Source organism: Cucumis sativus, chromosome 3, assembly GCF_000004075.3.
Source record: "Cucumis sativus cultivar 9930 chromosome 3, Cucumber_9930_V3, whole genome shotgun sequence".
NCBI lineage: Eukaryota > Viridiplantae > Streptophyta > Magnoliopsida > Cucurbitales > Cucurbitaceae > Cucumis > Cucumis sativus.
This window is the reverse complement of record NC_026657.2, coordinates 9,097,104-9,124,849: the sequence shown is the minus strand read 5'-3', so window position 1 is coordinate 9,124,849 and position 27,746 is coordinate 9,097,104. Positions and strand designations below refer to the sequence as shown.

The window sequence follows — 27,746 nt, the reverse complement described above, 5'->3', positions numbered from 1 at the left end:
TCTAGGCCACTGTCCTCTCTTTTCACATTACTTTTTTATTCTTTTCACAAAGTTGCTCCATTTCTCTGTCTCCCCCCAACACATTGTTCTGTTTTGAGCCCTCTTTCTTAAGTTGGGGTTCACAATGACACTAATGAATTGAATGATCTAATAATTTTGATTTTAATCTTGTATTGAATTTCAATTTTGAAAACGCATAAAATTAGTGAGGAAACTATTTTTTAAATGTTTAAAATTATTTCAAAATGAGTAATGAATGAAATGAAATTATGATTTTTCAAAAGGTTTGATATTCAAATCTTCAAACTCGTTTGGTGAGCTAAAAAAGAAATTGAAATTTATATTACATAAATTCAATAAATGTACTACTTTTTGTGTTTGTTTTATACATAGAAAAAGAAAATATTCCTCTTCTTCTCTTTATAAACTTATTGCTATATCTTTTTAGCTTTAAATAACAAAAATTCCAAAATTTCATGTACTCTTTTTATTTATTTATTTAGTACTTTTTTTCAGACCTATAATTTAAGTGGGCATTTGATATAAAATCTTAATAAGCCTAGTGAACTTAGGACGTATAAATTTGTAGAACCTACCTATAGTTTTTATTAAAACTTAAAACTTTGTAACATATTGAAAATTGGGCAGGAAAAATTTAGACATTATATAGTTTTTACGTGTATAATTTTGTAATTTTATTTTGTAATTTTTTAGAACTCAATAAATATAGGTGCAAGAGATCAAAACTTGAACGTTGAAGAAATCAATATGTTTCCATCAAATCATGCTTAGATTCACATTACAAACCTTTTGAAAAAGAAATTCAATCACATTCATTGCATACTATATGATTTTAAAATAAATAAAGGCTATCAATTATTAGTATGTACCATTTTAATAATAGATAAATTAACCTACTTTCTAGAAGGAAAAGAGAAACCATAGTGGGAAGAAAAAATGTTAAGATAGTGTTATAAGATATTTGGAGGAGTGAATAAAATGGGAAGAATTGTATGGTAAAACAATGGGTCAAATGAGGAGGCTATAGTATATAAAGGACCTTATGCATAATTAAAATTAGTGTAGAAATGAGGAGGGAATTAAAGGACATATCATGTGGTGTTTGGGGATGACAGATTGGAAATGGGGATTCCTTTGTAAGCCATTGTTAAGGCCTTTTCCATAACTTAGACTTCATCATTCCTTCATCAATGCTCCAACCTATAATTGCTTGCCAGCAATGCAATATCTATAAAAGGTATCATATTCAATTATTCTCCCTTCCTACAAATGACATCCCAACTAAATTATATCGTCACACCCCTAATTGTGTTGATGTGATACCAAACTTTGCTGAGTAAAGTACCCAATCTCTCTCCTTCAAAGGTTTGAATCCTTTTCTATTCGATTTGTTATAAATAATGTATCAAGAACAAGAAGCTTTGTTTCATCAAACCTTTAACTCTATTTCTAGACATTGTTTTCATATGTTGCTTCCAAAACATACATATATGTTGTTTACAATTTTTAAATAGAAAGTTCTAATTTAATTTTAGTTTAAGAATGTTACTCATCTAATGTTGATTGCAAAACACCTAAGTAGGTGATTAGTGATTAACTACAATAGTATAGAGAATTATTCATATTAATATGGCCCATAAAATTAACCAATGTATTAAATTATGAATGAAAGTAGTAGATACTTCGATAGTACTAGAAATTTTCACGCAAATAAGGTTTTTAAAACTATGATCTGACGAGACTCTCTCGTCTTTATTTTAAACTTCTCCCCAACGGATTGTGAAAGAAGTAAGATAAGGGTTGTGCTGAGGATATAAACCCAACAAACAACTATAGAATTCAATTCCTCCTCTCAATTCATGACCAGGATGAATTCAGGTCAATGTTGCAATATTTTCAAGAGTGTAGCGATAGTTTAAGTTTGGTGAAATTGGGATTATAAATGGGGTAAGTTCAATTTTAGATAGAGCTAAAAATGGAAAATTTCCCTCCAGAATTAGAAATTATAAAAACATTAACCTGAATCGGAGACTCCGAATACAAAACCCTCGCCGCCGCGTTAATACGAACGCTATTTCTTCTCCGACGTTCGCCTGCCGGAAAACCCTAATTAAGCCGCCGATAATAACCACCGTCCGTCGTCTCCATTCTGTTTCACCATCCATATGTAGGTCAGCATTAAAAAAAAAGATGACATTTTTAGAATTAGGTTACATCATTTGACGATTCTACCCTTGGTGATACATAGCCCAGTTCGACCCACATGACGATCCGAAGGTAAAATAGCAAACATGAATGCCTTCTTCCCTTCGGACCCAACTCCACTGCCAGCGCCACCACTGGCGGCGGCAACGAAGGTCGTGGCGAAGTCGGATCCTCGCATCGACCATGCCCAAGCAATCAAATCCCCGGCCACTGAATGTGTTGTTTACAACAATCTCATCACTCGCTACTCCAAAGCAAATTTGCTCCATTACTCTGCTCGTCTCTTTAATCAAATACCATTTCCTGATATCGTTTCTTGGACTGCTTTAATCTCTGCTCATTCCAGCACATTCCTTTCTCTTCGCCATTTTGTTTCTATGCTCAGATACCCAACTTTTCCGAATGAACGCACATTAGCTCCTCTTTTCAAGACCTGTGCTTCTCTCCCTTGTGTTTCTTTTGGTTTTGCTCTTCACTCCCTTGCCTACAAACTCTCACTCTGCAATGGTCCCTACTCTGGCTCTGCGCTTGTCAATTTCTACTCCAAATGCCGGTTGTTCAATGACGCTTGTAAGGTGTTCGATGAAATTTCTTACAGAGACGAGTTTTGCTATTCTGCTCTTGTTGTTGGTCTAGCGCAGAATGCGCAATCCATTCGCGCATTGTCGATGTTTAGGCAGATGAAAGCTTCTGAAGTTGCGTCGACGATATACAGTGTTTCGGGGGCTCTTCGTGCTGCGGCTGATCTTGCTGCGTTGGAACGATGCAGGGTTATACATTCGCATGCTGTGGTTACTGGATTGGATACTAATGTAATTGTTCAAACTGCTCTGATTGATGGGTATGGGAAATCGGGGCTGATAATCGATGCTCGGCAGGTATTTGATGAGAATTTAGGATGTATGAATATTGTGGGGTGGAATGCAATGTTGTCAAGTTATGCACAGCAGGGAGATCAGAATTCTACGCTTGAGGTATTCAATTCAATGAAACCTTTCGGGATGTCTCCTGATGAATACAGCTTCTTAGCCATTCTGTCATCATTTTGCAATTCAGGTTTAGTTAGTGAGATTAAACCGTGGCTGAGAAGGATGATAGTGGAGTATGGTGTGAAACCTACTCTTGAACATTTTACTTGTCTCATAGATGCATTGGGGAGAACTGGGAAATTAGAAGAAGCCGAGAGGGTAGCCATGACAATGCCTTTTGTGCCAGATGAGGCGGTTTGGCGTGCATTGCTATCAAGCTCTGCAAGCCATGGTGCTGGTGATATGGCATGGACAATGGCGAAACGGCTACTGGAGCTCAACCAGCATGACGATTCGGCTTATGTGATTGTTTCCAATGCTCTCTCTGTTGCAGCAAGATGGGAGGAAGTGGCATTAGTAAGGAAGCTGATGAAAGAGAGACATGTGAAGAAGATAAGTGGGAAAAGTTGGATTGAAGTGAGAGGGGAGGCTCATGTGTTTTTAGCGGGGGACAGAAACCATGAAAGGGCTGAGGAGATGAATGCAAAGCTAAAAGAGTTGGTTGGGGAGATAGAGAAGCTTGGGTATGTTCCAGTGTGTAGTGAGACGCTTCACAAAGTAGGGGAAAAGGAAAGGAAAGAAGCACTTTTGTATCACAGTGAGAAATTAGCACTGGCTTATGGGATACTGACCGGAGTTGCACCACCGGGAAAAGCTCTACGAATTATAAAGAATCTAAGAATATGCAGAGATTGTCATCTATTTTTCAAATATGCAAGTAGGGTGCTGAAGAAGGAGATTATAGTTAGAGATATCAATAGATACCATAGATTTTCATATGGTAGTTGCACCTGTGCAGACATCTGGTAGAGATGTAGCCTAATACATCCTCATATACGAAGTGGATTCATCATATTCATTATCACTATTCAGATCAACATTCAGCAAATTCGAAGATGTCATGCGTACGATAATTCTTCTAGGATTTTCTCAGCAAACAAACAGTATATACCAAGAAAAGATAACAAGGAAAGCGAATAAGAAATACTCTTAAAAGAACTGCGATGCTAAAATCATTATCATACTTCATCATAAGAGAAAGGAACCTTGAGGACAAGAGAAAACGACTCGACAATGGAGCTTACAATTCACTTTTGAACTGACACGGTGGAAGCACCGAGCAAGGTGGCCTGCTGCAAGTCGATTTCATTGAGCTGCTGTTCGCGATCCATCTCAATGATGAGCGGGACAATGAGGATGAGGAATGTGGTGCCGGCGATGCAGACGGCTTTACCGGTGCTCCGCAGCAATTTATTGGTGACGAAAGCAGTATTTGAAGCAGCGCGTTTGGATTGTCGATAGATCGAGGATTCGGAATCGGAACGTGAGAACCTGGAAAGGACACCAGCGTCGCCGTCGTCGTTGCTGGTGAGTGATAACCGGTTCTTGCCATTGACCGCCATGGGAGACGCGGGCAGAGGAGAGCTTAGCTTTGGTGGGATCGAGCGCCAACGGAATTTCAATTTTGGTTTTACGGAGAATGTGAGTTCCTCATTTTACAAAATTGAACGGGTTTTGTACATCAATTTTTAGTCCCTTTGTCATATAAACTTTCCAATATTTCTCTTATTTTTCTCGTTATTGCCTTTTTTTTCTTAGTACAAATTTTTAATTCATTTGTATAGAAAGAAACACAAATAAGGTTATCTAACTACAATACACGAGGGGTTCAACAAATGAAACATCCAGCTACGACAAAAATAGTGATATTATATATTCCTAATAGTGATGTAATTATCATAGGCTAGGAGAGGTTTGAACTTAATTTTGTTATATCTTGTAACCTATTTGTATAAATTAAACATAGTTCAAATATTATTGAATAAGAGATATGATCTCAATTATTATTTATACTACAGAACAACTGAGAAAAAGCTGATTGTTGGTGACTAAACCAGACCAGGAGACTAAAAACATACTAAATGAATAGCTTTGTATCAATTTCTATCAAATCTGATTGTTGAACAATCAAAATTAATCAATAAGTATAAAACCTCTCTTAATATACTCCAAGCATGAAAATGGCAGCTTTAGAAGACGTTCTACTTCAAGGGATTTGGATATCAGTGTGTTCATTACTGAATCTCTATTGAGATACTCACAATTCATCTTGAGACCTTTGCACACAACTAGAGATGTATTGCAAACCCATGGGACTGCCACTGTGAATCCCAAACCAGAATTCTTCTCATCTCCCACCAAAACATCGATGTATGCTCGGCCTATTTGAGATACGTACTTTCCCATTGGCAATATATGTTCAAGAACAGATGGGACAGATCCATCTGGTTCCACGACATCAGAATCCGAGTGAAGATTCACCACCACAGTCCCATGTTTAGGATGAACCCGCTTGGTGAGAGCTTCAAGAAATGTGGAATTTGGATCCCATAGTTTGTGAGGGAATATATCGTCTCCATCATAAGCATCGATGAAGACCATGTCGTATAGATTGGTTGTGTTGCTGATGAAATCTTCTGCATCTAATTCGTAAAGGAAAAGTCTTTCGTGGATGCCTTTCCACATGATGTCGTCGATGAATCTAGGTTGGCCAGACAAACGGTCTCCTGATGCTGTCATAACTGAGAAAGCTGGGAAGCCCATGGCTTGAATTGAAGCTGAGATAACAAGAGGGTCGATTTCAACTATGTCTACATTGGCACCTGAAAAGGCACAACAATTTGAGCTAGCTTTGTAACTAATCCTTTAATTTTAAAGATACCAATCCCATGAACAGAAAAACCAAAAGCAGTTGATACTTGGAGCAACATGTTATAATAATGGAAAAGAATGACAGTCATTACAAAAGGAAGCATATGCAGTGAAATGAAATTGTGACATTGATTGTAGCAACATTAAAGAGGTGGACAAGGACGAAACTCAGTGCTCTATTTTCTAAGATATGCAGCATAATGTACTGAATAAATGCTTGATTTTCTAGTAGATGAGAGAAAATTTACTTAATAATAAGACCTCCAGTCATTCCTTCGCCATTCTCAATCATCTTGCTACTCCCAAATGACAATGTAGAAATACTACTTGTAACAGTTCTAAATTTCATTCAGCTAAATTAATATCTAATGATCATTAACTAATAATGCATCGGAACTCCTAGATGCAGAAGAAAGAGAATTCTCACCTTGAATTTTACTTGCTAAAAACAGAGGTAAGCTTCCACCACCATGACCAATGCATAAAATATTTAAATTTTGTTTTCCTCGTATTGCATTGGAAAGATCATAACCACAAGATGCTACAGTGGTCAACCCAACTGAAACCATACTCTTCAAATCTGAAATTTTGAACAGATTGTTACGTTAGTCATGCTATTGCTTAAATTCTTCATTAGATAAACCCCATTTGCAAAATCAAGTAAGATTCTATCATACATAATATCTAAAGATAGGGGATTTGGGGAAGCAAAATGAAGCACTGGCGAAGAGTACTATTTCATCAAGTTTAGGAAATGGGAAATAATAGATAGAGAAATTACAAGGAACAGCCAAGCAATGCGCCTGCTGCATGAGGAAAATTGACTCGGGCTCTGATTCACGGTAAGCAGCCAATACTTTAGCAGTACTTTGCCGAGTATTGTCATTGAAGCGAAGCACACGCCACTGATATCCAAGAATCCCAAACCGTCCCTCATTCTTGCAACCAGAGCATACCTCTGCATATCTTTGCTGAAGCCACCGTCCAGTTCCTGGCCAATGGAGCCCATTCTGCAAACGATAAAAAGAGCTTACTCACAACGATCAAGCGAAACGTTAAACTATTCAAAGATTTTGAAAGAAGACGCCGGTGAAACCAGAACAAAAATGAACCAAAAGATAAACAAGAGTATAGAAGATTTAAGCAAATAGCGTAATTAGGCAAAGCGAGAGAGAGAGAGAGAGAGAGACTAACGGGCCTGGAGGAAGGGTATGTGAGAACGGAGACGACACCGTTACCCTTTTCAGATGTCGAACGGAAAACAGTGTGGGCGTCACTGTCGTGATCGTTCCCCCACCATTCTGAGGCGTAGAACCAATCTCCTTCGTCCTCGATACGACGGCGAGTGCCACCTGAAAACCGCCGAATGCCTAGACCACGCACCCATCCGGGGGCTCGGCGCCACATGACTCAGGTGAAGAATCCAAAGCCTAGAATGAGGAAGGATCGAAGAATCCATAGCCGAAGCTTGGAGTTATAAACCTCGGGGAGCTTCATCGGCCTTTGCAAACTCTTCTACCATGGAGGAGGGTTTAAGCGTGTGGTAACGGAAGTAGCGTATTTTAAACTCGAATAGGCTGCTATTCCTAACCTGGACAAGAATAGTGAGACTAATGGCTATATTCGTAAATAAAGCATTATATTTCATTTCTCCTAATTAATTACTTAATTAACTCATCCTAAATCAGTATGAACAAAAATTAAATGTGCTCAATTACTTAACTGACGTTTTTAAACTTTGAAGTAAGAATTGCAACTACAATAAACAGTTTTTATTTTAGGTTAGGTTGAATTATTTTTCTAGGATTGAATTACCTGTACAAAGTTTTCATAACTGATGATAATGCAAATAATATTATGACATATGTTGTCAACATAATAAGTATACATTTATCAACCATTATTGACCAATAAGTACTATCTTCATCTCTCTCTCAACTCCACCCTTCTCTGAACTCCTCTTCCCTTATTTACAAATGGATCAAAATTGCTTCACTCCAACTTCTTTCTCTTTTGTATTATGTTTTATTCTGCAACCCCACATGCCAATTTTGGACTAAGATATGTTTGGTGCAAGCCTAAGCAGCTGTATAGGAACTTATCTCTTGTTGTGCTTATGGTGTTTATGACTAATATTTGTTGGTTTAAACTCAAATGCTTGCAATTTTTCTCTGGGTTTTCAATTTCCAAGTTGAAAATCAATTAAGCCCTATAAAATTTACATTGGAAATGAATGATTTGGAAAAGAAGAGGAAGAAAAAAGAAACACAGACAGAAAAGTACACAACGCCCCCTCTCGTCTCACCCTCCCAAGTCTTGATTATTGTTCTTGTTCGTCCATTTTCTCTTTCTATACTCTACAGGGTGTTGAGTAGACAATGAGGGAAGGAGGTGTAGAATACTTTTTCAAAAGCCAAAACCATAGGGAGTTTGTTTTGCCGTTCAACGCTTGGAGATATCTCAGTGGAGAGATGGAGATGGAAGAATTTTGTTGGGAGTTGGAACGACGAAAGAGGAAAGAATTTTGACCGTTAAAGAGGAATTTTGTTGGGATTTAGAAACAAAGACATTTTGAGAGAGAGAGAGAGAGGAACGGAGAGAGAGAGACAAAAGGAACAAAAAAAGCTCCACCTAATACAGAAAAATGGTCACCTCTTTTCAAATTTTCTTAGTAACGGTCACATTTCATTTTTCTTTTAGTCCTAAGGGCTCAATATAACTAAGGGATCATTTAGAAATATTTTGAGTTCGTTGTGAAATTTTAGAGACCAAATAGATATTAATGCAGAATAATTAATTGATTCTTCATGTATTTTGAAGCTTTTAGAAGTTAGACTTGAAAATTAAGAAAGCTATTGAAAGAGAAAAAAAAACTAAAGACCTATCCGACCATACTTACTACTTTTTTTAATTGAAAATTTGTTTTGAATAACAAAACTTTTACAAGCATAACAGAATATCACAATTTATACTTAGATATTGAAATATTTTATGTAGACCCTAAACCAAACAAAAAAATACTTTGAAGTTTGAGGTTTGTCATCTTGTATTTAGGAAAAATATCAATTTAAACTCTAAACCAAAAATTGTATCAATTTAAACCTCAAACTAATAGCTATATTAAATTAGCCTTGAACTTGTATAAATGAATCCATCTAAATCTTTAATTTTGAAATTGTATCGACTTAAACCCTCCAAATATGATTGAGTTGGAAAAGAACAAACAAAAACCCAAAAAAGAAGCATGGAAGAAAAATGAAACACTCAATTCTGATTTTATTTGGATACACGTGTGAAAACGAACTGTTTGAATTTATATATTTATAAATTTTTAAAGTTCAGATTTATACACTTATAAAATAATTTAATTTGACACAACCATAAAATTTTATTGTGTTTAATGTGATATAACCCAAAATATAGGGTTCAAATTGACATTTGGCTATATTTATAAGCAATAGTTATTTTGTTTCAATTAATTAACTTTAATTAGTTTAGGTCAAAAGAAATAGCCAACATTTGTTGAATAAACTTTACACTATTAAAAAAAGAGTGTCCCAATCACTTTTCACCATCTCAAATGCAATACGATATTAAATAACAAAAAAAAAAAAATGAAATGATGATTTTGCAGATTCAAACAGTCCAAACAAATAGGCAAAAAAAGTGGATGATTTGTGGGGAAACTTCTAAATGAAGATCAAAAGCCACTGAACCCCACCAATCAAGCAAGAAGAAAAAACACGAAACCAAACTTCACCAAAATGAAATGGTATCATTGAAAAATCCCATTTTGATATTCAATCAAAAGCTCTGATCTTTTGATTTCTGTACTCAACACCAGCAAAAAAAGCTTAAGGTTAATGGGGTCCGCCACTGCGAATCTCTCAGCCAAATGCGTCCTTTGGCATTAGTTGACCCAACCATTACTTCCACGGCTGATTTGAATTGTCGTTCCTTTTTTTTTTTTTTTTTTGGAAACCCCAAAAGCCATTTTCTCCATGATTTGCTTTACTACTCAATTCTGTTCTCTCTTTGAAGATACGCTTTCAATACTTGATTTCTGGGTTTCTTCTTCTACTGGTTCCTTTTGATGGTTCGAAACACTATACCTATTTGCCGTATTTCTGTTTCATCCACAGTTGAAGCTGTTCCTGAGAAGATGAAGGATCAATCCGCAAGTGGGTTTGATCTAAATTCTGGGTTTGTTTTATTTTATTTTGTGTTATTGATTTTGTGTTTTGTTTTGTTTCTTCTTTTTTTGTTGGCCTTCAAGACTACCCGAAGGTGAAGGTGAGGGAGGAAGAAAACTTGGATGATCGTCCTGTTGTATATGAGCAGAAGAGAAGTTATTTGTTGTCTCTGAAAGATTTAGAATCACTGTTTCTTCAAGACTCCTCTAATACTCCAGGTACTCATTAGTTTCTGGAATTTTCTATAACTTTATGGGTTTGTTTTGCTTGTGTTGTTTCTGCTAGTTTTAAAGTGATAGCTGGTCTGTCTATAGTCTTCTTGTGATTTGGAGTTTGAGAATGAATAATCAGAAGCTGATACTTTGTTTAGATAAGCCATATATTTGAACTTTCAATGTTAATCCAAGTTATTATCTGGGTGTTCGGGCTTTAGCAGAATGTTTGAGGTTTTTCCATATTTAGGAAAAGAAGATGGACCATCTGGAACGCTTCTGAGACAAATTTTGCCGAAGAAAGAAGGAAAGAATGAAAAACTATTTCGTCATTATTGATCACCTTTTGCAAAAATTATATGTTAAGTTTGTGCTGCACATGTCATCCCTTTGCGTGGAAGAAAGAAGCCATTGTTGATGGCCTCCTTTGGTTATCGGTTTGGTGCCTTAGTTTCAGGCATGGTAAAGAGTATTGTTGTTTATGCTCTGGATGTAAGAAACAACTACACAGTTGAAAGGGATAATATAGAAAGAAGAAGAACTAATTTCAAAGAAGTTGAGAAGGAAAACTCCAATCAAAGGCCATGAAGAAAGAGAGAACAGTTGCAAAACGCTTTAGACCTAAAGCTTCAAAGAAAGTAATCAAAACTCTAGTATCCTAAATCCACCAAAGGTCTTTGCAGGCCATGCCTTAAAAGATCCTCCAACTCCCATATAACCAAATATTCCGAAAGCCGAAAGGTTTGCGAACCCCCTAAAAGCATTTAATCACAGTATATTAGCTTTCTAGATTAGAAGGGTATCTTGCACTCATCTAAAAAAAACATACTGCGGATTTGAAGTGTGAAGTAAGTTTCCACCAAACCTTGGTTTGATTTTGTTGGATTGGGGTCCATTTCTTTAGTTAATTTTGAACTCTGCCTTACTATCCTTCTTGTGGACTGTTCTTTTGTATTGCCACCGAATAAATAATGAAAAGTTCCCACAAATCTGATAGAAAACGAAGGCTTGAGGAACCGATAATTGGTGGGAGGGCAGTACAAAAACTGCTAGACACTCAAGATATCTGATATCTTTGACTCTTCCAAAGATGAGATAAAATCCTTCTGACTTGGTCCCCCGCTTTGAGAAGTCAGAAGTCTACCATCCTCTTAACTTCTAAGGTCCTATAACATGCTCACTCCCTTTTCCCATCTCTATGAACTTTTATTGGTCATGTATCGTCTTCTTCCTCCTACCATACGCACAGGCTAACAAGGAAATTTAGGATGTACTATATTTCAAAAGTTTCCCTGTGAACTCTCCTTTAACTTATTTTTTCTAATTATGGGCCTTATAATTATAGTCAATCGAGTTTATTCTTCGGTTTTCTCAGGTTCATTCCAATTGACTTTTTTTTTTTATTCCGGTGTTTCTTATCAACAGCAGCAACCGTAATAAAGCTCAAATGTTTGTCTCTGGATTTTGACCTGATGATGTTGTCACTGAAATTTGGTATTTACAGGAAAGGTTAAGGAACATCGCGTTTCTCTATTATCCTGTGCTAAAATTCCGAAAGCTTGTAGTACGAATGAAATCAAACCATCCACTTCTGAACCTCAAGGTATGATACTAACACTGAAGTTTCATCATTCTGCCCCGAGGACATCTTATCCTACTCGTTGGTGCCTGAGAGACCTTTGCAACTTTTACACAAATGCTTTTTTCCATTTGCAGAATCAGAAAGGAGCTGTACAATTGTTGACGAGGATAACAAAGCAAATATTAGAGCTAGTTCAATCCCAATGCCTCGTGCCGTCGTATCCAGCCCTGGTATTTCCTATCTGCCATGAAACTTTTTATTTTTAGTCTTAATCTTCTTGAAGTTTTTCGTGGATATGTTTTGGATACTGACTGTCAGTATTTACATGTGCCCTATTGGAACTATTTTTACTAAATTTTTAAAGCGTCCAAATTGAACTCCATTGGTGAAGCATTTTTGCTTCTTCTTTTTTTCCTTTTTAATATGATTTTTTCCCCTTGATGAGCAGATTGTCAGTTTTCTATCCAAAAGAGAAAGTAGTACATCCATGTTATTTTTGGAAAAATATGAAACACATGAATTAATTGGACAGTGGAACTACAAGATGCGCTACTCTGTAAACATGGGAAGACATTTGAATAAGTAATAATGATCCAATTCCAGAAGTTCACTGTCATGAGCTAAGAAGCACGGACACTTTAGTTTGGCTAGCTTGTCCGTGTTCGACACGTGTCAAATACTTAGACACTTGTTAGTGCAACAAATGAATTAGACATACATAAAAAACCCGTTGCACAAACTAAAAAAACACACATATGATAATAATAATAACTTTTGAGAGCGGAATACATCAAGCTAAGTCTTTTAAGCATATAAATGCATCAATTCATTTACTTTGACTTTCTTTTAGTATAGAAATTACATATATTTTTTATAAACTAATATTTTAATAATTGTGTCTTTGTCGTGCCGTGTCCTAGATTTGCAAAATATGGCGTGTCGTTGTATCGTGTCCATGTTTGTGCTTCATAAGCGTTATGAGTTCACATATATGTTTGCGTATCTTGTGGACTCTTGAGCATCTTTAATTTAATATATATACTTGTGATTATCATCTTATTATTTGAGGCTTTCAACATTCTATTTCAGAAAATGATCAAATGATTGGGAAGAAAAACAGAAAAACAACTGAAAAACCATCAGTTTTGAAGAATTGCAATTCAGTCCAGTCGAGACACTCACAATGTAAGATCATCGCTAGACACAGTGCCAATGAGAATTCCATTTCCTCGAGGAGATCAAAGGATACTACTGATAGTAAATGTCGAAGTGTTGGAAAGAACGGTACAACCTACAGGGGTGGCAGCTTCATGTCAAAGACGACTCCTTAGAAACAAGAGATCAGTTTGTAGTCTGATGATTTTTTGGGCATGGTACCTTTCAATGGACCAACTATATTACACTTGAGTCGAGGCTTAGACTGGATTTTAGTATCAATGTGATGCTTTGTCTAATTGCCCAACAACCGATTCGTCATTCACATCATAGCTTGGAATCGGCCTCCTCGCTATCATGAATTTCTTTGTACCCATGTAGTCTGTGATGTTTTGAACTTGAGAACTTTAAAAGAATGAAGTTCTATTAACTGCCAGCAAAACTCTCCACTTACATTGCTACAAAAACCGATCTCAACACGTATCTTTCATCACTATGCTGTTTGCAAATCAGCTTCTGTCAATTTAGAATTCCATTTATCTCCAGATTTACCAACTTAACAACAGAACAAATTCTATCAAAATGAGGATTTGAACAATCTCCAGAAAGAAAAACGTACCCACAGTTGTTTACTTCAATCCAACTACACCCTGGTTGTTTCTTAACTCCATTATTCTTCATTCTTGCAAAAATCTTTTCAGCATTTTCCCTTTTCCCATTTCTCAAATACATTTCTGCTAAGATCAAATATACTCCAGCGTTATGAGGCTCTTTTTCCAGGACCTTTTCACCTGCAATCACACCTACATCATAATTCTTATGGATTCTGCAAGCTCCAAGCAAAGCCCCCCAGACACTCGGAGGAACTTCAATTTCCTCTGCTTTCATTTCGGCTAGAAAACTTAATGCCTCGTCAATAAGCCCAAACCTCCCAAACAAGTCAACTAAACATGTATAATGCTCAATCAATGGACGAAGAGAACATTCATTTTTCATAAAATTGAAATAATATCTACCTTTGTCGATCAGACCTTTATGGCTACAGGCAGATAGTACACCAATAAAAGTTATATGATTAGGTTCTATGTTAGCCAATCTCATTTTTTCAAACATTTCCAGAGCATCTTCGCCATTTCCATGGTGAGCAAACCCACAAATCATAGAATTCCAAGAAATAACATCCCTATCTGACATGGAAGAGAACTCCATGAAGGCACAATCCATGTTTCCACATCTTGCATACATATTAATCATAGCATTTGAGACAGCGACAAACCCATTGAATCCTTCTTTTAGAATAAGTGCATGTGTTTGCCTACCAAGCTGCAAAGTTTCCAGGTCAGAACAAATTGTTAAAATACTCGTAAATGTAGCTTTATCAAGACATGGACCTAACCTTATCATTCTAGTAAAAAGCTTCAAACCTTCCTCTCCTTTATCGTTTTCTCCCAATCCAAATATTGTAGCATTCCACACAGTAGTATCCTTGTACTGCATCGATTCAAAAATTTCCACTGCCATTCCAACTTCACCAATCCCAAAATATCCCACAATCAAATTAGTCCACGAAGCTATATTACCATATGGTATCTTTTCAAGAAGTGCATGAGTTTGTAAAACCAGCCCATTTCTTATGTATGCCAGCACAATATTGTTCCATGTTTTTTGGCATTTATCTGGCATTTCCATAAAAAGCTTCCTAGCATCATCAACCCTTTGGCTTCCAACAAACCCATTCACTAGTTTGTTCCAAGAACCAAAGTTTCGTTCTGGCATTATCCCAAACAACTCCTCTGCCATTTCAATCTTCCCGTTCTCTATATATCCGACCATCATCGCATTCCAAACTCGAGCATCTTTCGTGGGCATATTATTGAAAAGCCCCCTTGCTTCATCAAGCCGTCCAGCGCGGCAAAGCCCCGATATCATGATGGTCCATGACACAAGATCCCGCCTGCTCATTTTACCAAAATACTCTCCAGCCGAGTCAAGTTTGCCACAATTTACAAGCCCCCCAATTATCAAGTTCCAAGAAATTACATTTTTCAATGGCATGCCATCAAACAACTGAATCGCCTCCTCTAGTAACCCATTCCGAATACATCCCGCAATCATTGAATTCCAACTCACAACATCTCTAAACGGCATTAAATCAAAAATATCCTTAGCACCATCAACATCCCCACATTGCATCAACCCACCAATCACCGTATTATAAGAGAAAACATCACGCTCGGGCATTCGACGAAACAAGCTAATCCCATCACTACACCGTCCATTCAAGAAGTACCCACGAATCATGGCGTTCCAAGTCACAATATTTCGTTGAGGCATTCCATCGAACAGTTTCTGGGCTTGTTCCACTAACCCATTTCTCATACAGTTTGAGATCTCGGAATTGAGAAGCTTTAGATTTGGAAACGTCGGTGGAGCATGACTGGCTTGCAAACGACAGGTCGAAGTAGTAAGAGAGCATGAATTCCTGAGATATAGAGAGAAAATCCATGTGGGTCTGAGTGCAAACGAGGGCCGAGCAAATAAGAACATTCTCCATTAGTTTAGAAAGCATAGCACTAATATATATAGTTTTCCCCCTGAAGTTTTTCCATTGCTTTTTTGGAGAAGCCTTCAGACAATTGACAAAGTCAGAAACATACATCCACTGAAATGCATTAGGTTGATTGTGAAAACTAAACATATTCATAAGGCTTATATTTTCTAAAATAGAGTAAAATTTTACTTTTTATCAATTACATAATACTATATGTATTACAAAATACGTTAAGATTTTAGTTTATTTTGAAATCATATAGTTGATAACTAGAAGTTGACAATAAATAGATTAACTAAGCTTAGATTATTAGAGAATATATGTTGGTAATGGTAGTAGACTAACATCTAAGAAACACATTAGTTCATAATCTAACTACGATCAAATCAAATAGAATTAACTAAATAGCACTAAATCCATGAAACGATAATACCAACAAACCCGACATGTGAGTATGTTTTGTTCTTATTGTAATTACTAAATAAGTTGGTTCCGCCCAAATTTTTTGGTCACAATCAATTTAGCGTATCAAAAAGTGGCATAAGGTCCTTCCATCCATAATATAAGCATGTTTGCATATTAGTCTTTGTATAATTTAGATGAAACACTTTGAGCTTTTAACGCATAACATACTTATCTAACGTTACAAATTTCATATTTTTATCGATTTTAATCTACAAAAGCTTAAACATTTATATAAATACCATGTACATTGTATGGTATTGATCAACTTTGAATTAAAAAGCAATACAAAATACATGTAAATTACATAAAGCAAGTAGTTTTCAGCCTTAATATGAACTAAAACATGAGTTTATTTAAGGAGCAATGTGAAAACTTTATATTGGGACACAAAAGTGGATAATAATACTGATCCAAATGAGGATTTAACATTATCTCTCATCATTGGCCACCAAGCGGCCACATCAGCATTAACAACTAACTTGAGGCTGTGAAAAAACTGCACCATCACATTGCCACTCACCTCTGCTGTTCCCACCTCCTCCCCCATCAAATTTCACCACCATGGCCGCCGCCGCTGCCGCCACCGGAGCCTCCTTCTTCGCCACTTCCTTAAGGGGTTCACGGTCCAAGCACTGGCTCTCTGATTCTCTCCTCGCAACCCCATCCACTCAAGTTTTGCCTATATTGTCCCGCTCTCTAGCCATTGAATCGCCTCTGCTCAGAGCTTCCTCGGAGAAGTGGCGGCCGGTTATGATAATCTCGGCCGCCGTTGTGCAAGGAGAGACCGCTGTGACGGTTGGAGTTGAAGAGGGTGTGGAGGAGGAGACGGAGGTGGAAGGTGGTTCTCCAGTGGAGTCTGGGAGTACTAAGCTGTACTTTGGGAATCTGCCTTACAGTGTTGATAGTTCACAGCTCGCCGCTATCGTTCAGGATTATGGTATCGCCGAGCTCATTGAGGTACATAGCCTGCAAATGTCACTGAGTAGTTTCTATATTGAATTCTAGTAAGCGATCACTTCTAAACAATTACATCATATGAAAACTTTGCTTTAGAATCAAATTCTCTCGAGTTATCTGGCAAATCACAATGTTGGGTTGGGGTATGAGAGCAACAGTTTTAATTCCTTTTGTATAATAGATGCTTGATTCCCATATTAAACAAGGTCACTAGGAGCTGCAACTTAAGAGACTAACTATATGACTATAGATCTAAATGTTTCTGAAGTAATGACCTCAAATCTTAGTGTCACCTACCAAAGTTTCTATGAGTTTTTGAGAAGTTGTTGGTTTAGGATATCGTATCATAAAGTTGTATAGAATTGAGATGCATGTTATTAGCTCAAACATACTAAGAAAAGCCACTAGCATGTTTAGGGGCATATAGGTTTGGTAGTTGGTGGCAAGGCAACTACTTGTTAAACCAATGAGCTATTATTTGTTCTATCAATTGCTGAAGAGTATGATTATATTACTAGGGTGCTAACAGTGACAAGATGGCATCCAGTATATTATTTATTCCAGGAATGTGCAACTTCAAGGGGCTGTATACGTAAATAGCGGGTGATCTTTTACCTTCACTGCCACTAAAATCGAAGCCCATAGCATTAACCTCAATTATTGCCACAAGTAATTAAATTAACTACCATGAGTTGGTGTATTAGTCATTTGGGAAGGGTGAAAAAGAAGAAATGAATTTAAATCATCGTGGCCATCCACAAAACGTTGTTCTATGAGATTAAAAAGAAGGGAAAAAAAAGCCATCAACCTTAATTAGAAAAAAAAAGAACATGGGTAGATCTAGTCTCATTCTTGCAGTGAAGACTTAAGTTTGATGGAACTCTGTTGCTAAGTAATAAGATTGGGGATCTACTCTCATCCTTGCAACGAAGCCTCGAGTTTGATGGCACTCTCTAGTCTCTAGCTACTTATCCGCTCTAGTTCAGATATTTAAAATACTGTTTCTGTTGTGTCGAAGAAATGTTAAGGCTCTCTGCTCATGGCTTTTGCTGTTTTCGTCGTGTCTAGCTTCACATATTAATGGTAAACGAAAAAATGCATCCTTGTAAAAAGAAGACATGTAGTTGTATACTAATAACGATATTTAACTTATAGAAACTCTTGTTGGGCTTTAAGAAAGAAGTTCCAGTGTAGCAAAATTTTATCTGTCAAATCTTTAAAACAGACTGGTTTATTGCCTGCATTTATTCTCTACTTTGAATTACTTCTCCAAGAGCATATTTTCACATTAAATCTCGTGATTGTTTAGAGTTTCTAACCAATTCGAGTGGTATAAGGTTCTATATGACAGGAATACTGGAAAAAGTAGAGGATTTGCATTTGTAACCATGAGCAGTATTGAAGATTGCAATAAAGTGATTGAAAATCTGGATGGATCTGTGAGAATCTCTCTCTGTCACCCTTTGTATTCTCCTTTATGTTGCTATATCTATCCTTAGATTGTAAGCTCGTAAATAATTGGAACTATTGAATTCGGATGCTAAATATGAGTATCACTTGTATAATCAGGCTTACATGGGCAGAATTTTGAGGGTTAATTTCTCAGACAAACCCAAGCCCAAGGAACCTTTGTATCCAGAAACTGAGTATAAACTTTTTGTCGGAAACTTATCTTGGTCAGTAACATCTGAAATTTTGACACAAGCATTTCAAGAATATGGAAATGTGGTAGGAGCAAGAGTCATTTATGACGGGGAGACCGGAAAGTCACGTGGTTATGGCTTTGTTTCTTATTCAACAAAATCAGAAATGGAAACAGCTCTTGAAACTATTAATGAACTGGTAAGTGTCTGTCTTGTTTCTACTCATCTTTTTGTTCACATTGTTATTATATCATATTACTATCATGTACTTAGTTCAATTGACTGTTGTTTTCGACTTCATAGGAACTTGAAGGCAGGGTAATACGTGTAAGCTTGGCTGAAGGAAAACAGGCACATGGGTAGATGTAGAAATGATTTTGTATGTCAAGCATACAGTGACTAATCAAGAAATGGGAAAGAAATTCTAGCTGGCTGTTACTGAACTAACTGCTTGTGACAAAATCTTCCCTCTCCTTTCTTGTTGTATATACCTCATTTCCCACTTTTGTACCTTACAAGCTAAATTCAGAGGGAATTTTTTTCTGTCTCCGACATTTGTTGTAGAGATATCATATCAAACTTGAGTTGATCCCAAAGCTAAAAATGGTTGTACCATGCATGATTGAGAATGTAATGGCTATGAAAGAATGTCTACCTTGCTATTGCTGCTCAAACGCTAAGTGACTGAAATTTCTTTCTCATTATTTTCCTTTACTCAAATCTCATACCTATATGTTACAAGTGAGACTAACTACAAGCATGAAAAACATTTGATGGTCTCTCGTTAACTGTGGTAGAAATTTTTGTATCAAGCTTGATTCAGGTTGATGATTAGACACTAAATCTTACAACCAGCTATGGGTGGGACTAAGGAGTGATGTTTGAACCACATGAAACATACGCTACTTCATATCGTATAAACCCATGCTACAAATAGAGAGTATCTAATTAATTAAAAATCTCTAATTTTGAACATTTTAAAATGCTTAGATGTATCTATATAGGTATTGCATGAAAAGCTTGGATTTTTGGTGCTAAACCAATGTGCGTATATAAATTGATTAATATGACGTCGTATGTTGACTTTGGAAAGAGAAATAAAATAACAAAGAAATAGACATTTAGGGGAAATAAATAAATAAAGTAAATAATAATAATAATAATAATAATAACAAAAGTTTATTTTTTGCTTTTAATATTTCCACATTTCCTTTTCCATTTGATTTAATTACCTAATTGATTGGAAATGAAATCCACATATAATGAAAAGAAGAAAAAAAAACTTGACCCAAAATTTGGAATGATGATGCAATTTCATACGACAGAAAAGCAAACAGCTTGAAACCAAAATCTTGAAAAAAGAGAAAAAAAAAAAATCAGTGGCGGAGAAGAAGACTATTCTTCCTTGTAAATTTATCCCTACCTCTCTCTCCCGCTTTATCTCTTAAACCCTTTTGTTCTTTCTCTCTCTACAACCTACCTTCACTTTCCTACGCCTCTTCTCTCTCTCTCTAAATCTTGGTATTTGCTACTACTTCATGTGTTTTTGAATTAATCTCTTTGTTGGGTTCATAGATGAGAATGAATCTGAAATGGGTTTTGTTTTTCATTTACATTGGAGCATTGTAGATCTAAGATTTTGATTGATTGTCGGACTTGTTCTTCTTCCTTCTCGATCTTTAGGGTTTAAGGGTTTCCGACAATGGGCACGCCCTTTCACATTCCTGTCACTGCTGCTCAGGTTTTTCATTGATTTTTCTTCTTGTTTGGCCATTTGGGTTTTGTTTTCTTGCAGAAATTTGATGTGGGATTTTGTTGGTTTAGGTGGGAACATACTTTGTTGGGCAGTACTATCAGGTTCTTCAGCAGCAACCGGACTATGTTTATCAGTTCTATTCTGATGCCAGTACTATGATCCGGATTGATGGCAATTTCAGAGAGTCCGCCACTGCAATGCTGGTATTTTTCTTTTTCATGTTCTCCCTTTCCCTTTTTGCATACTTTTTGCTGTGGGCTGTACGTCAGAGCACAATGCGAGGATTGTTTGTTTGAGGGTGCATCATGTGTTTGTTTGTGCTTGTTTTTTGATTTTCCATTTTGATGTTTTCCCTTGGATAAAAGAATGTGAGTGGTTTATATACTTAAGTTAGAACGATTGAATATGTCCTCGTCCACAGCTTATATTGTTTGTGTGCCATGTGGTGGCTTATGACTGTTGCTTTTTTCATTTTTTGGTTTTTTTTTTCTTTTGTTGAATCTTGTTTGGCAATACATTATTTAGTAGATTTCATGGTACTTCTATTCTTGTTCTGCTATTTTCTTATGATTCACATAGTTTCTCTTTGCTATTTGATCTGCAGCAAATACATGCACTTGTTATGTCACTTAGTTATACCGGGATTGAGATCAAGACCGCGCATTCACTAGAATCGTGGAATGGTGGTGTTCTTGTGATGGTTTCTGGCTCTGTTCAACTGAAGAATCTCAATCGAATGAGAAACTTTGTGCAAACTTTTTTTCTTGCACCCCAAGAGAAAGGCTATTTTGTTCTGAATGACATCTTTCACTTTGTTGATGAGGACCCAGTGCACCATTATCCAGCAGTCTTATTAAGTCAGAGCAATTTGGATTCCACCTTAAATGCTCCTACCGCAGTTCCAGAGACAGGTTGGATTTGTTAACCACTTGGGAAACGGAGTTATTTGCTTCTCTAGATGTATTGGATTGTAGAATACGACCTTTGAGTAATCTTCATTGAAACTATGCTGTTGTTTATCCATTGAGGTGTCCTGTTAAATTTTCTTTGATAAAGTTTAGTCTTTTGATTTTTTGTTGGAGTCACCTATGAAGTTGATTTGATCTTGATTTTCATTTGTAAATCTAACGTTATATATCTTTATGATTTTGAATGTGTCATGTTTACCACTCTTGCCTTTAATGCTTTGCTGAATCAAGTTATAACTCTTGTAGTGTCCAATTACTCACTTAATGGAGCAGTCCAGGTGCGGGAGTTTGCCCCACCTGTTGTCAAAGAAAATGGTCATATCGATAACCATAAGTTTGTAGAACAGCAAGTGCAGCAAGTTCCAGAGGCAAAAAACATTATTGAGGAAAATACAGCAGAAGTAAATTCTATGCATCACAATGCATCAGCTATTTCACAAGATCATTTTCCTGTTTCTGTTGAAGAGCATGCTGAGGAGCCCCAAAAGCATACATATGCTTCAATTGTATGATTTGACATTAATAATCCATCATAGATTTATAACAGTGTTTTTCATTATGCTTAGAATTGAAATGACTTCATTTATTTTAATTTCTTTAGCTAAGGGTTGTTAAAGGACAAGATGTTCCATCTCCCGTTGCTGCTCCGCAATATCCTGTTAGTAAGGGCACACCACCTGCTTCCGAGCAAAACTACACTCCACCTCCCACCAGTCAGCAAGTACCTTCAGCTTCCCAAAATAACTCTGAAATGGAACAGACAGGAGGGGAGTTCCCTTCGATTGATGATGAAGGTTAGCCATGTTGTATTGTTAATTATTCATCAGCTATTTATGTGCGAAGCATAACCTTTTTTAATGTTTGATATATGAAGGTGAAATAAAGTCGGTTTATGTAAGAAACTTGCCATCCACTGTGTCTGCTTCAGAAGTTGAGGAGGAATTCAAGCATTTTGGCAAACTCAGTTCTGATGGGGTGGTTATTAGGAGTCGCAAGGTCTGCAATATTTTTCTTCTTCTTCTTCTTCTTCTTCCTTTTGTTTTTTTTGATCTTTTAAACGTATATTCTTGATGGCTGTCTTAAATTATTTGATTGCTTAACTATCTCTTGACTTACCTTACAGGATGTTGGTTTTTGCTATGCGTTTGTCGAATTCGAAGACATTACTGGTGTCCAAAATGCAGTCAAGGTTTTGCTTCACCTGAAATCCTTGGAACTCACTGTTTTCTTCTCTCTTTCTCTTTCTCTTTCTTGTAAATGGAAATTTTACTTTCTGCTCTATGGTTTAAAGCCCCCAAGAAAAAAAAAATCCCATCCAGTAACTTTTCTTTTTTCTATTAAAATATTTCCTATATTATGGCGTTTGGACTTTGAACAAATTTCTATTCCCATGAAAAGACAAATATATTCTGTTTGGCGGATCACACCTTCACTTAATAGAGATTCTGATTAATAGTTCCTTTTTTCCTTTCCAGGCGGGTACTGCCCAGGTTGCTGGGCGTCAAGTATACATCGAGGAGCGGAGAGCAAACAGCAACATCCCGCACCGAGGAGGAAGTAAGCATTCTTTGACCTTGTGCTTCTGTAGATATATATATATAATTTACTTTTTATGTTGATATCTTCCAATTCAAAGTACATGCACTGCACCCACTGTTATTCTGATATGATTAACCACGTGCAAGGCTTTGCCGGTTCGTTGTTGTAAACTTGCAATGCATGAAATCAACCGAAACTAGTGTGACTATTAAAACTTTCCTTTTGTCTGCCTGCTTATGGATATGCTTCTTCTGTATTGCACGGTGGTAGCATAGATTGATTTAAATGGAACATCAACATGTTCTAAATATCTTAATTGAGTTTTAGTTCTGAATTCATTTTTGCCACTGCCTCTCCAAATATTGAATTGTGATCAGGAAGGGGTAGAGGAAGAGGGAGCTATCACACCGAATCTTCGAAGGGACACTATAGTTCTCGTAGTTACAGTTACGGTATGGGAGTTCGAGATGGAAGTGACCGTGAGTACATCAGACCAAGGGGCAATGGCTTCTATCGACCTACTACTCGACAGGAGAAAGGGAACCTAAGCCATCAAGTAACAAGAAATGGAGAAACTCCATCAGAGTTGTCATAGCTCGTTTAGCCAAGCAAAAATTTTTGGGCCTAGCATTATCAGCTCAGCAGAGGCACTCACCTTACATTGAAGAATAATTTGAGTCATTATAAAGCCATTTGCCTATGGGAAATATGAATTGCATTATTTTTTCCATTGAGTTTCTTGATTCAAGAACATTTCATGAAACTCTCTGTTTTTGCCTGTGGTATGCTTAAAATTAATATTCATTATTTTAGATATAATCAATTTCTGTCTCACTCACCTACAAAGCGTTGAGTTGCAGATTTTATGGTATTCATTCAATTATTATTATGCAATGCAAAATTATTATGAAACGTTTTTCATCTTGTTTCCATAAATATACGTGCATACTGCACTTTTAGATTGTCATGGTATTCAGAATATATGCACTAGCTTATTGTTGATCAAAGCAACAATTTCTGATTCAAATAACACCAACTTTCTGAAGCTTATTATGATTCAGAGTTATTAATGGTTTGTATGGTAAAACTAGAACAATATTATTTGCTTCAAGTGCATCACTTTATACATTTATCGTTGGCTATGTTTTGTTTATTAAAATTCAAGCATTTCCTACAGAAACTGCCACGGTGTTTGAAGGCCATTGAGAGTCATTTTTGCTTGCCCCATCTTCCTCGTGTTCGTCCGTCTCCCAAAGGAAGCTTGCATAAGCTCCAAGAACATAGCTGAAAATGAAAAAAAGAAAAAGAAGGCAATGAAATATTAATTGCAATCAAAACATACCCAAAAAAACCAAAGACCCCAATTGACATGCATGTATGTCAATACTACGAGGTGAATCTCCTCACACCCAACTGTACTAAAAAAAATGCAAAAGCTAACAATGATCTGCAATAAAAGCATAAAAGGAGCCTGTTTGATGTACCTGTTTGTAGGGGAGGTTTCAACTGCTCTCTCGAAGTTATTTAATGCTTTATTGTAGTCATGATGAAGCTCCCACACCAGTTTTGCATATTCTGATAGCAATTCCCCATCGCTTGGGTCTGCTTGGATGCCACGGTAGTAGTATTCCTCTGCTCCTTGGAGGTCTACTTTGGACTGCAGGCATCAACAAACATGAATATCAACATCTCAAAATAATGCTAGTTGCTGAACAAAAAGTTTCTAAGATAACAAGAAAATTTCAAACAATCTTAGCATAGTGTTCAAAATTTCAAACAGTGAGCTGAATGCACGCCCAGAAAGAGTTGGAAACTTCTTCTTTCTCTTAGTTATCGGTGTTTAAATAGACCATATGACAAGTGCTGAAACTTCAATCAAAGCCTTTTTTATGGCAGAGTACAACCCGGTAAAATGATCTCTCAATGTGATTAAATACCAAAAAGAACATGACCATTCTCACCTGTTGCAAGAACCGTGCGTAGTTTTTCAGAAGCAATGGATCAGTAGGGTTCTCCTTCAGCATCTTCTCATAATACTCCTGCATATCACTCTCACCCGTGTCAGGTGCCGGTTCAATTCTTTCTTCAGGGGATGAACTATCAACGGGGTTGCTGTCTTCTTCACCTGGTATCTGCAGATGAACAGAACATGAGGGGCCAATTATACATATTAGCTCTGAAAATGCAAAGAGACTATGCAAGGAAGAGTGAAGCACCATAGTCTCATCCTCCTCATTCAGTTCCCACAGGAATTTAGCTCGTGCTGCAAGAATATTGCTGCCGATGAAGGAATAGAAACATTCAGTTCATCTGATGTTAGACTAAAGTTGTCACTCTTGAATTCGGGTCAATATCCATATCAGAAATGCAAAATGCATTTAATCAATTCAATGAAGAACGCCGGCAACAATTTCATTACTCTACTGCCAAATGAATTCAACCTGTTATTTGGAGCAACAAGAGCTGCACGTTCAAAGTAACTTGAAGCTTTAGCTTGATCGTGATGGAGTTCCCAAACCAACTGAGCATATAGCATCAGAGTTTCACCATCTTCAGGAAATGTTATTGTAGCTTGATAGCACTGTTCCTCAGCTTCATCAAGTTTTCCCTCGGACTGTCGGTTGCCATCCACAACATCAAAAAGAAATGGTGTTAACTAAGACGTTTAAGATTCTTCGGAGGTATACAATAATTGATAGAACAAGAAGTAAAAAAGTTTGTTCACATCCCACAGAGAGAACAGATCCAACCCTCACTGATTCACTTCATAACTTCAGGATTGGAAAATCAACTCGATAGAGATTCAGAAAGACAAGGAGTTCAAAACAAACCCATAAACATAATTCTTGCAGAACGAGCAGAAATTCACGAAGATTTAGCAGTATATCACACGAAAATACAGATGAAACTAAAACTTCTGAGGGGAGTAGGAGAGCTTACCCATAAAGACTGCACATAGTCCCTAAGAGACAACGAAGGATGGATTGAGGGCGTCTCATCCACCATCTTCTCGTCAAAGAAATCAACAGAATCATACCCACCCCCAAGACCAGATGCATCCATTCCAAGACCCGCCGCTAAATAGAGCGGAGGACTCGCGGGTCTAAGGTTAACCTCACTGTCGTCAAAACCCCGGTTTAGACCATCTTCATCTTCCATTTCTTCCTCTTGAATCAACCCCATAGCCCTTTCAGAAAAACTGAAATCATGACCAGTACTACCCAGAACTTCTTCTTTGTTCACTTCAATCATAACACCCTTCTCAAACGCTTCTAACCCCATGATTTGTTCTTGATTTTCATCATCAGTGTAAATGGAAAACGAAGCTGTAGAGTGCAACATTGAAGAGCAAAAGATTGATCTTACTCTCTGCGATGTTGCTGCTGAACCACACCAAATCCCAAATCCCAAAGAGCTTTGGGAATGGCAGATTTCTATGGAAAAAGTGAAACTTTTAACAAATTTCTCTTTTGGGAAATGAATCCCACTTAGAAAGAACAGTTTTTTCCAATTAAGAAATACTTTAATGTATATTTTTTGTGGATTTAAAACGGTGGCTTGTTAGATTTGTACATCGAAAAGGAAGTTGGGTGAGAAGGAGCAAGATGCATGTGATTAGACGTTCCGAAACACTTTAAATAGTCACATGAAATCAATATATCTCCGCCACATTCCTCGTCTCCTCTTGGTAGTCGGAGTCGAGAGTCTCCGTTCGGACATTCAGCTCATCCGATAAAATCTACCCTTCTTTTTCTTATTTTATTTAAGAATATTCTCAACCATACAAGATATTTACGTCAATTTTACCTTCTTTTTATATAAAAAATAAATAAATAAATAGTTTCAATTTTTTCAAGTGCTCTTTTTCTACTTTATTAAAAAAAAAATGTTACTTTTATGTATGGTGTTAGCTTTGCTAATATAATCTTTATTTAAATACAATTTAAGAAAACATCCTACTTTGTATTATAAATCTAATAAAAACTTAGAGTTATTATCTATACTAAAATAATAATTAAAAAATATTCGAACATGTTGGAGAAGAGTCGATGATACCATCTTTCATTCGAAATCTAATTTGACCCCGTTCCAAGTAACGAGTCAAGCTCCAATAGTATAACTAAATAAACGCAATTGAATAATTCATTGACAATCCTTCTGTGTGTGTGATTGTGAGTAGAGCAATGCTAGACTTGACATTCCAAAGATTTTTTGTAATCTAAGTTTTATGCACATGCTCTTTTATTTCTTTGATTTTTATTATAAAAAGACAAATCATATAGTTCGTAAATTAAGTAATCCATCAACTTTAGAGTGTTTTTTAAATGATTTCAAACGAGAGCAAGTGAAATTGTTTAGGTTGAACTTTGAATCTAAATGAAGCAAGGGAGAAAGTCTCTCTATTGTTGTTTTTTAAATCAAAACCATAAATTTCCGTGTTTAAACATTACGATCATCTAGTTTGGATTTAACTTAACCTTTTGTTTTATTTTCTTAAAAAATAAATAATTAATTCATGTATTACTCTATCAAGATAGTGATAATGAAACTGAGTATGAAAGTTGTATGGTCGTTGTTTGTATACTTTTCTACCATAGTATTTAATATTACTATTTTTAAGAATATATAAATATATATTTCAAAGTATAGACTGGTCAATTTTATTATATTTTTAATTTGTTTTAAAAGATTAGTGTATACTTCATCCTACTTTTTTTATATTAGTGAATGGGAGGTTTTGGGCCCAAGGAGAGAGAAT

At 36.4% G+C, this 27,746-nt stretch overlaps 7 protein-coding genes across 7 annotated transcripts; 4 read left to right on the top strand and 3 right to left on the bottom strand.

Annotated features, from left to right (window-relative positions):
- The first annotated feature begins 1,839 nt into the window (after positions 1–1,839).
- LOC101209585 (pentatricopeptide repeat-containing protein At4g33170) lies at positions 1,840–4,931 on the top strand. The gene has a single exon (XM_004134350.3). It carries the CDS (start codon positions 2,313–2,315, stop codon positions 4,062–4,064), a length of 1,752 nt encoding a protein of 583 aa, XP_004134398.1. The 5' UTR covers positions 1,840–2,312; the 3' UTR covers positions 4,065–4,931.
- A 116-nt stretch (positions 4,932–5,047) lies between these two features.
- On the bottom strand, positions 5,048–7,553 carry LOC101203692. Its single transcript, XM_004133992.3, has 4 exons — positions 7,161–7,553; positions 6,748–6,976; positions 6,394–6,546; positions 5,048–5,917 (listed from the first exon to the last, which is right to left on the bottom strand). The coding sequence occupies exons 1-4, from the start codon at positions 7,371–7,373 to the stop codon at positions 5,229–5,231; spliced, it is 1,284 nt and encodes a 427-aa protein (XP_004134040.1). The 5' UTR covers positions 7,374–7,553; the 3' UTR covers positions 5,048–5,228.
- Positions 7,554–9,593: 2,040 nt separating this feature from the next.
- LOC101203442 lies at positions 9,594–13,550 on the top strand. Its single transcript, XM_004133991.3, has 5 exons — positions 9,594–10,147; positions 10,243–10,377; positions 11,876–11,974; positions 12,088–12,183; positions 13,043–13,550. Exons 1-5 carry the CDS (start codon positions 10,060–10,062, stop codon positions 13,282–13,284), a joined length of 660 nt encoding a protein of 219 aa, XP_004134039.1. The 5' UTR covers positions 9,594–10,059; the 3' UTR covers positions 13,285–13,550.
- Positions 13,551–13,627: 77 nt separating this feature from the next.
- Positions 13,628–15,655, bottom strand: LOC101209338 (pentatricopeptide repeat-containing protein At4g02750). Its single transcript, XM_004134349.3, has one exon. It carries the CDS (start codon positions 15,653–15,655, stop codon positions 13,628–13,630), a length of 2,028 nt encoding a protein of 675 aa, XP_004134397.1.
- Positions 15,656–16,590: 935 nt separating this feature from the next.
- LOC101203203 (28 kDa ribonucleoprotein, chloroplastic) lies at positions 16,591–19,398 on the top strand. Its single transcript, XM_004133990.3, has 4 exons — positions 16,591–17,081; positions 18,419–18,520; positions 18,651–18,923; positions 19,028–19,398. The coding sequence occupies exons 1-4, from the start codon at positions 16,686–16,688 to the stop codon at positions 19,085–19,087; spliced, it is 831 nt and encodes a 276-aa protein (XP_004134038.1). The 5' UTR covers positions 16,591–16,685; the 3' UTR covers positions 19,088–19,398.
- Positions 19,399–20,032: 634 nt separating this feature from the next.
- On the top strand, positions 20,033–23,833 carry LOC101202971 (nuclear transport factor 2). Its single transcript, XM_004133989.3, has 9 exons — positions 20,033–20,465; positions 20,549–20,683; positions 21,085–21,391; positions 21,695–21,954; positions 22,050–22,242; positions 22,323–22,444; positions 22,572–22,637; positions 22,924–23,005; positions 23,365–23,833. Exons 1-9 carry the CDS (start codon positions 20,427–20,429, stop codon positions 23,580–23,582), a joined length of 1,422 nt encoding a protein of 473 aa, XP_004134037.1. The 5' UTR covers positions 20,033–20,426; the 3' UTR covers positions 23,583–23,833.
- Positions 23,834–23,957: 124 nt separating this feature from the next.
- On the bottom strand, positions 23,958–26,716 carry LOC101202732. Its single transcript, XM_004133988.3, has 6 exons — positions 25,928–26,716; positions 25,429–25,601; positions 25,204–25,264; positions 24,949–25,119; positions 24,472–24,644; positions 23,958–24,271 (listed from the first exon to the last, which is right to left on the bottom strand). Exons 1-6 carry the CDS (start codon positions 26,327–26,329, stop codon positions 24,148–24,150), a joined length of 1,104 nt encoding a protein of 367 aa, XP_004134036.1. The 5' UTR covers positions 26,330–26,716; the 3' UTR covers positions 23,958–24,147.
- Positions 26,717–27,746: the final 1,030 nt, after the last annotated feature.

What these genes read in the sequence shown, in the direction of transcription:
- LOC101209585 (XM_004134350.3), top strand. Translation starts at nt 2,313, where the DNA reads ATGAATGCCTTCTTCCCTTCGGACCCAACTCCACTGCCAGCGCCACCA.
- LOC101203692 (XM_004133992.3), bottom strand. Translation starts at nt 7,373, where the DNA reads ATGTGGCGCCGAGCCCCCGGATGGGTGCGTGGTCTAGGCATTCGGCGG. An exon ending in CATACCCTTCCTCCAGGCCC is followed by an intron (nt 6,977 to 7,160) that starts GTTAGTCTCTCT and finishes TATCGTTTGCAG; the next exon opens with AATGGGCTCCATTGGCCAGG. An exon ending in GCATTGCTTGGCTGTTCCTT is followed by an intron (nt 6,547 to 6,747) that starts GTAATTTCTCTA and finishes TCAAAATTTCAG; the next exon opens with ATTTGAAGAGTATGGTTTCA.
- LOC101203442 (XM_004133991.3), top strand. Translation starts at nt 10,060, where the DNA reads ATGGTTCGAAACACTATACCTATTTGCCGTATTTCTGTTTCATCCACA. An exon ending in GATGAAGGATCAATCCGCAA is followed by an intron (nt 10,148 to 10,242) that starts GTGGGTTTGATC and finishes TTGGCCTTCAAG; the next exon opens with ACTACCCGAAGGTGAAGGTG. An exon ending in TGCCGTCGTATCCAGCCCTG is followed by an intron (nt 12,184 to 13,042) that starts GTATTTCCTATC and finishes ATTCTATTTCAG; the next exon opens with AAAATGATCAAATGATTGGG.
- LOC101209338 (XM_004134349.3), bottom strand. Translation starts at nt 15,655, where the DNA reads ATGTTCTTATTTGCTCGGCCCTCGTTTGCACTCAGACCCACATGGATT.
- LOC101203203 (XM_004133990.3), top strand. Translation starts at nt 16,686, where the DNA reads ATGGCCGCCGCCGCTGCCGCCACCGGAGCCTCCTTCTTCGCCACTTCC. An exon ending in GTATCGCCGAGCTCATTGAG is followed by an intron (nt 17,082 to 18,418) that starts GTACATAGCCTG and finishes GAGTGGTATAAG; the next exon opens with GTTCTATATGACAGGAATAC. An exon ending in TTGAAACTATTAATGAACTG is followed by an intron (nt 18,924 to 19,027) that starts GTAAGTGTCTGT and finishes TCGACTTCATAG; the next exon opens with GAACTTGAAGGCAGGGTAAT.
- LOC101202971 (XM_004133989.3), top strand. Translation starts at nt 20,427, where the DNA reads ATGGGCACGCCCTTTCACATTCCTGTCACTGCTGCTCAG. An exon ending in AGTCCGCCACTGCAATGCTG is followed by an intron (nt 20,684 to 21,084) that starts GTATTTTTCTTT and finishes TTTGATCTGCAG; the next exon opens with CAAATACATGCACTTGTTAT. An exon ending in TGGTTATTAGGAGTCGCAAG is followed by an intron (nt 22,445 to 22,571) that starts GTCTGCAATATT and finishes CTTACCTTACAG; the next exon opens with GATGTTGGTTTTTGCTATGC.
- LOC101202732 (XM_004133988.3), bottom strand. Translation starts at nt 26,329, where the DNA reads ATGTTGCACTCTACAGCTTCGTTTTCCATTTACACTGATGATGAAAAT. An exon ending in ACTATGTGCAGTCTTTATGG is followed by an intron (nt 25,602 to 25,927) that starts GTAAGCTCTCCT and finishes GGCAACCGACAG; the next exon opens with TCCGAGGGAAAACTTGATGA. An exon ending in ACGCACGGTTCTTGCAACAG is followed by an intron (nt 24,645 to 24,948) that starts GTGAGAATGGTC and finishes TGATGCCTGCAG; the next exon opens with TCCAAAGTAGACCTCCAAGG.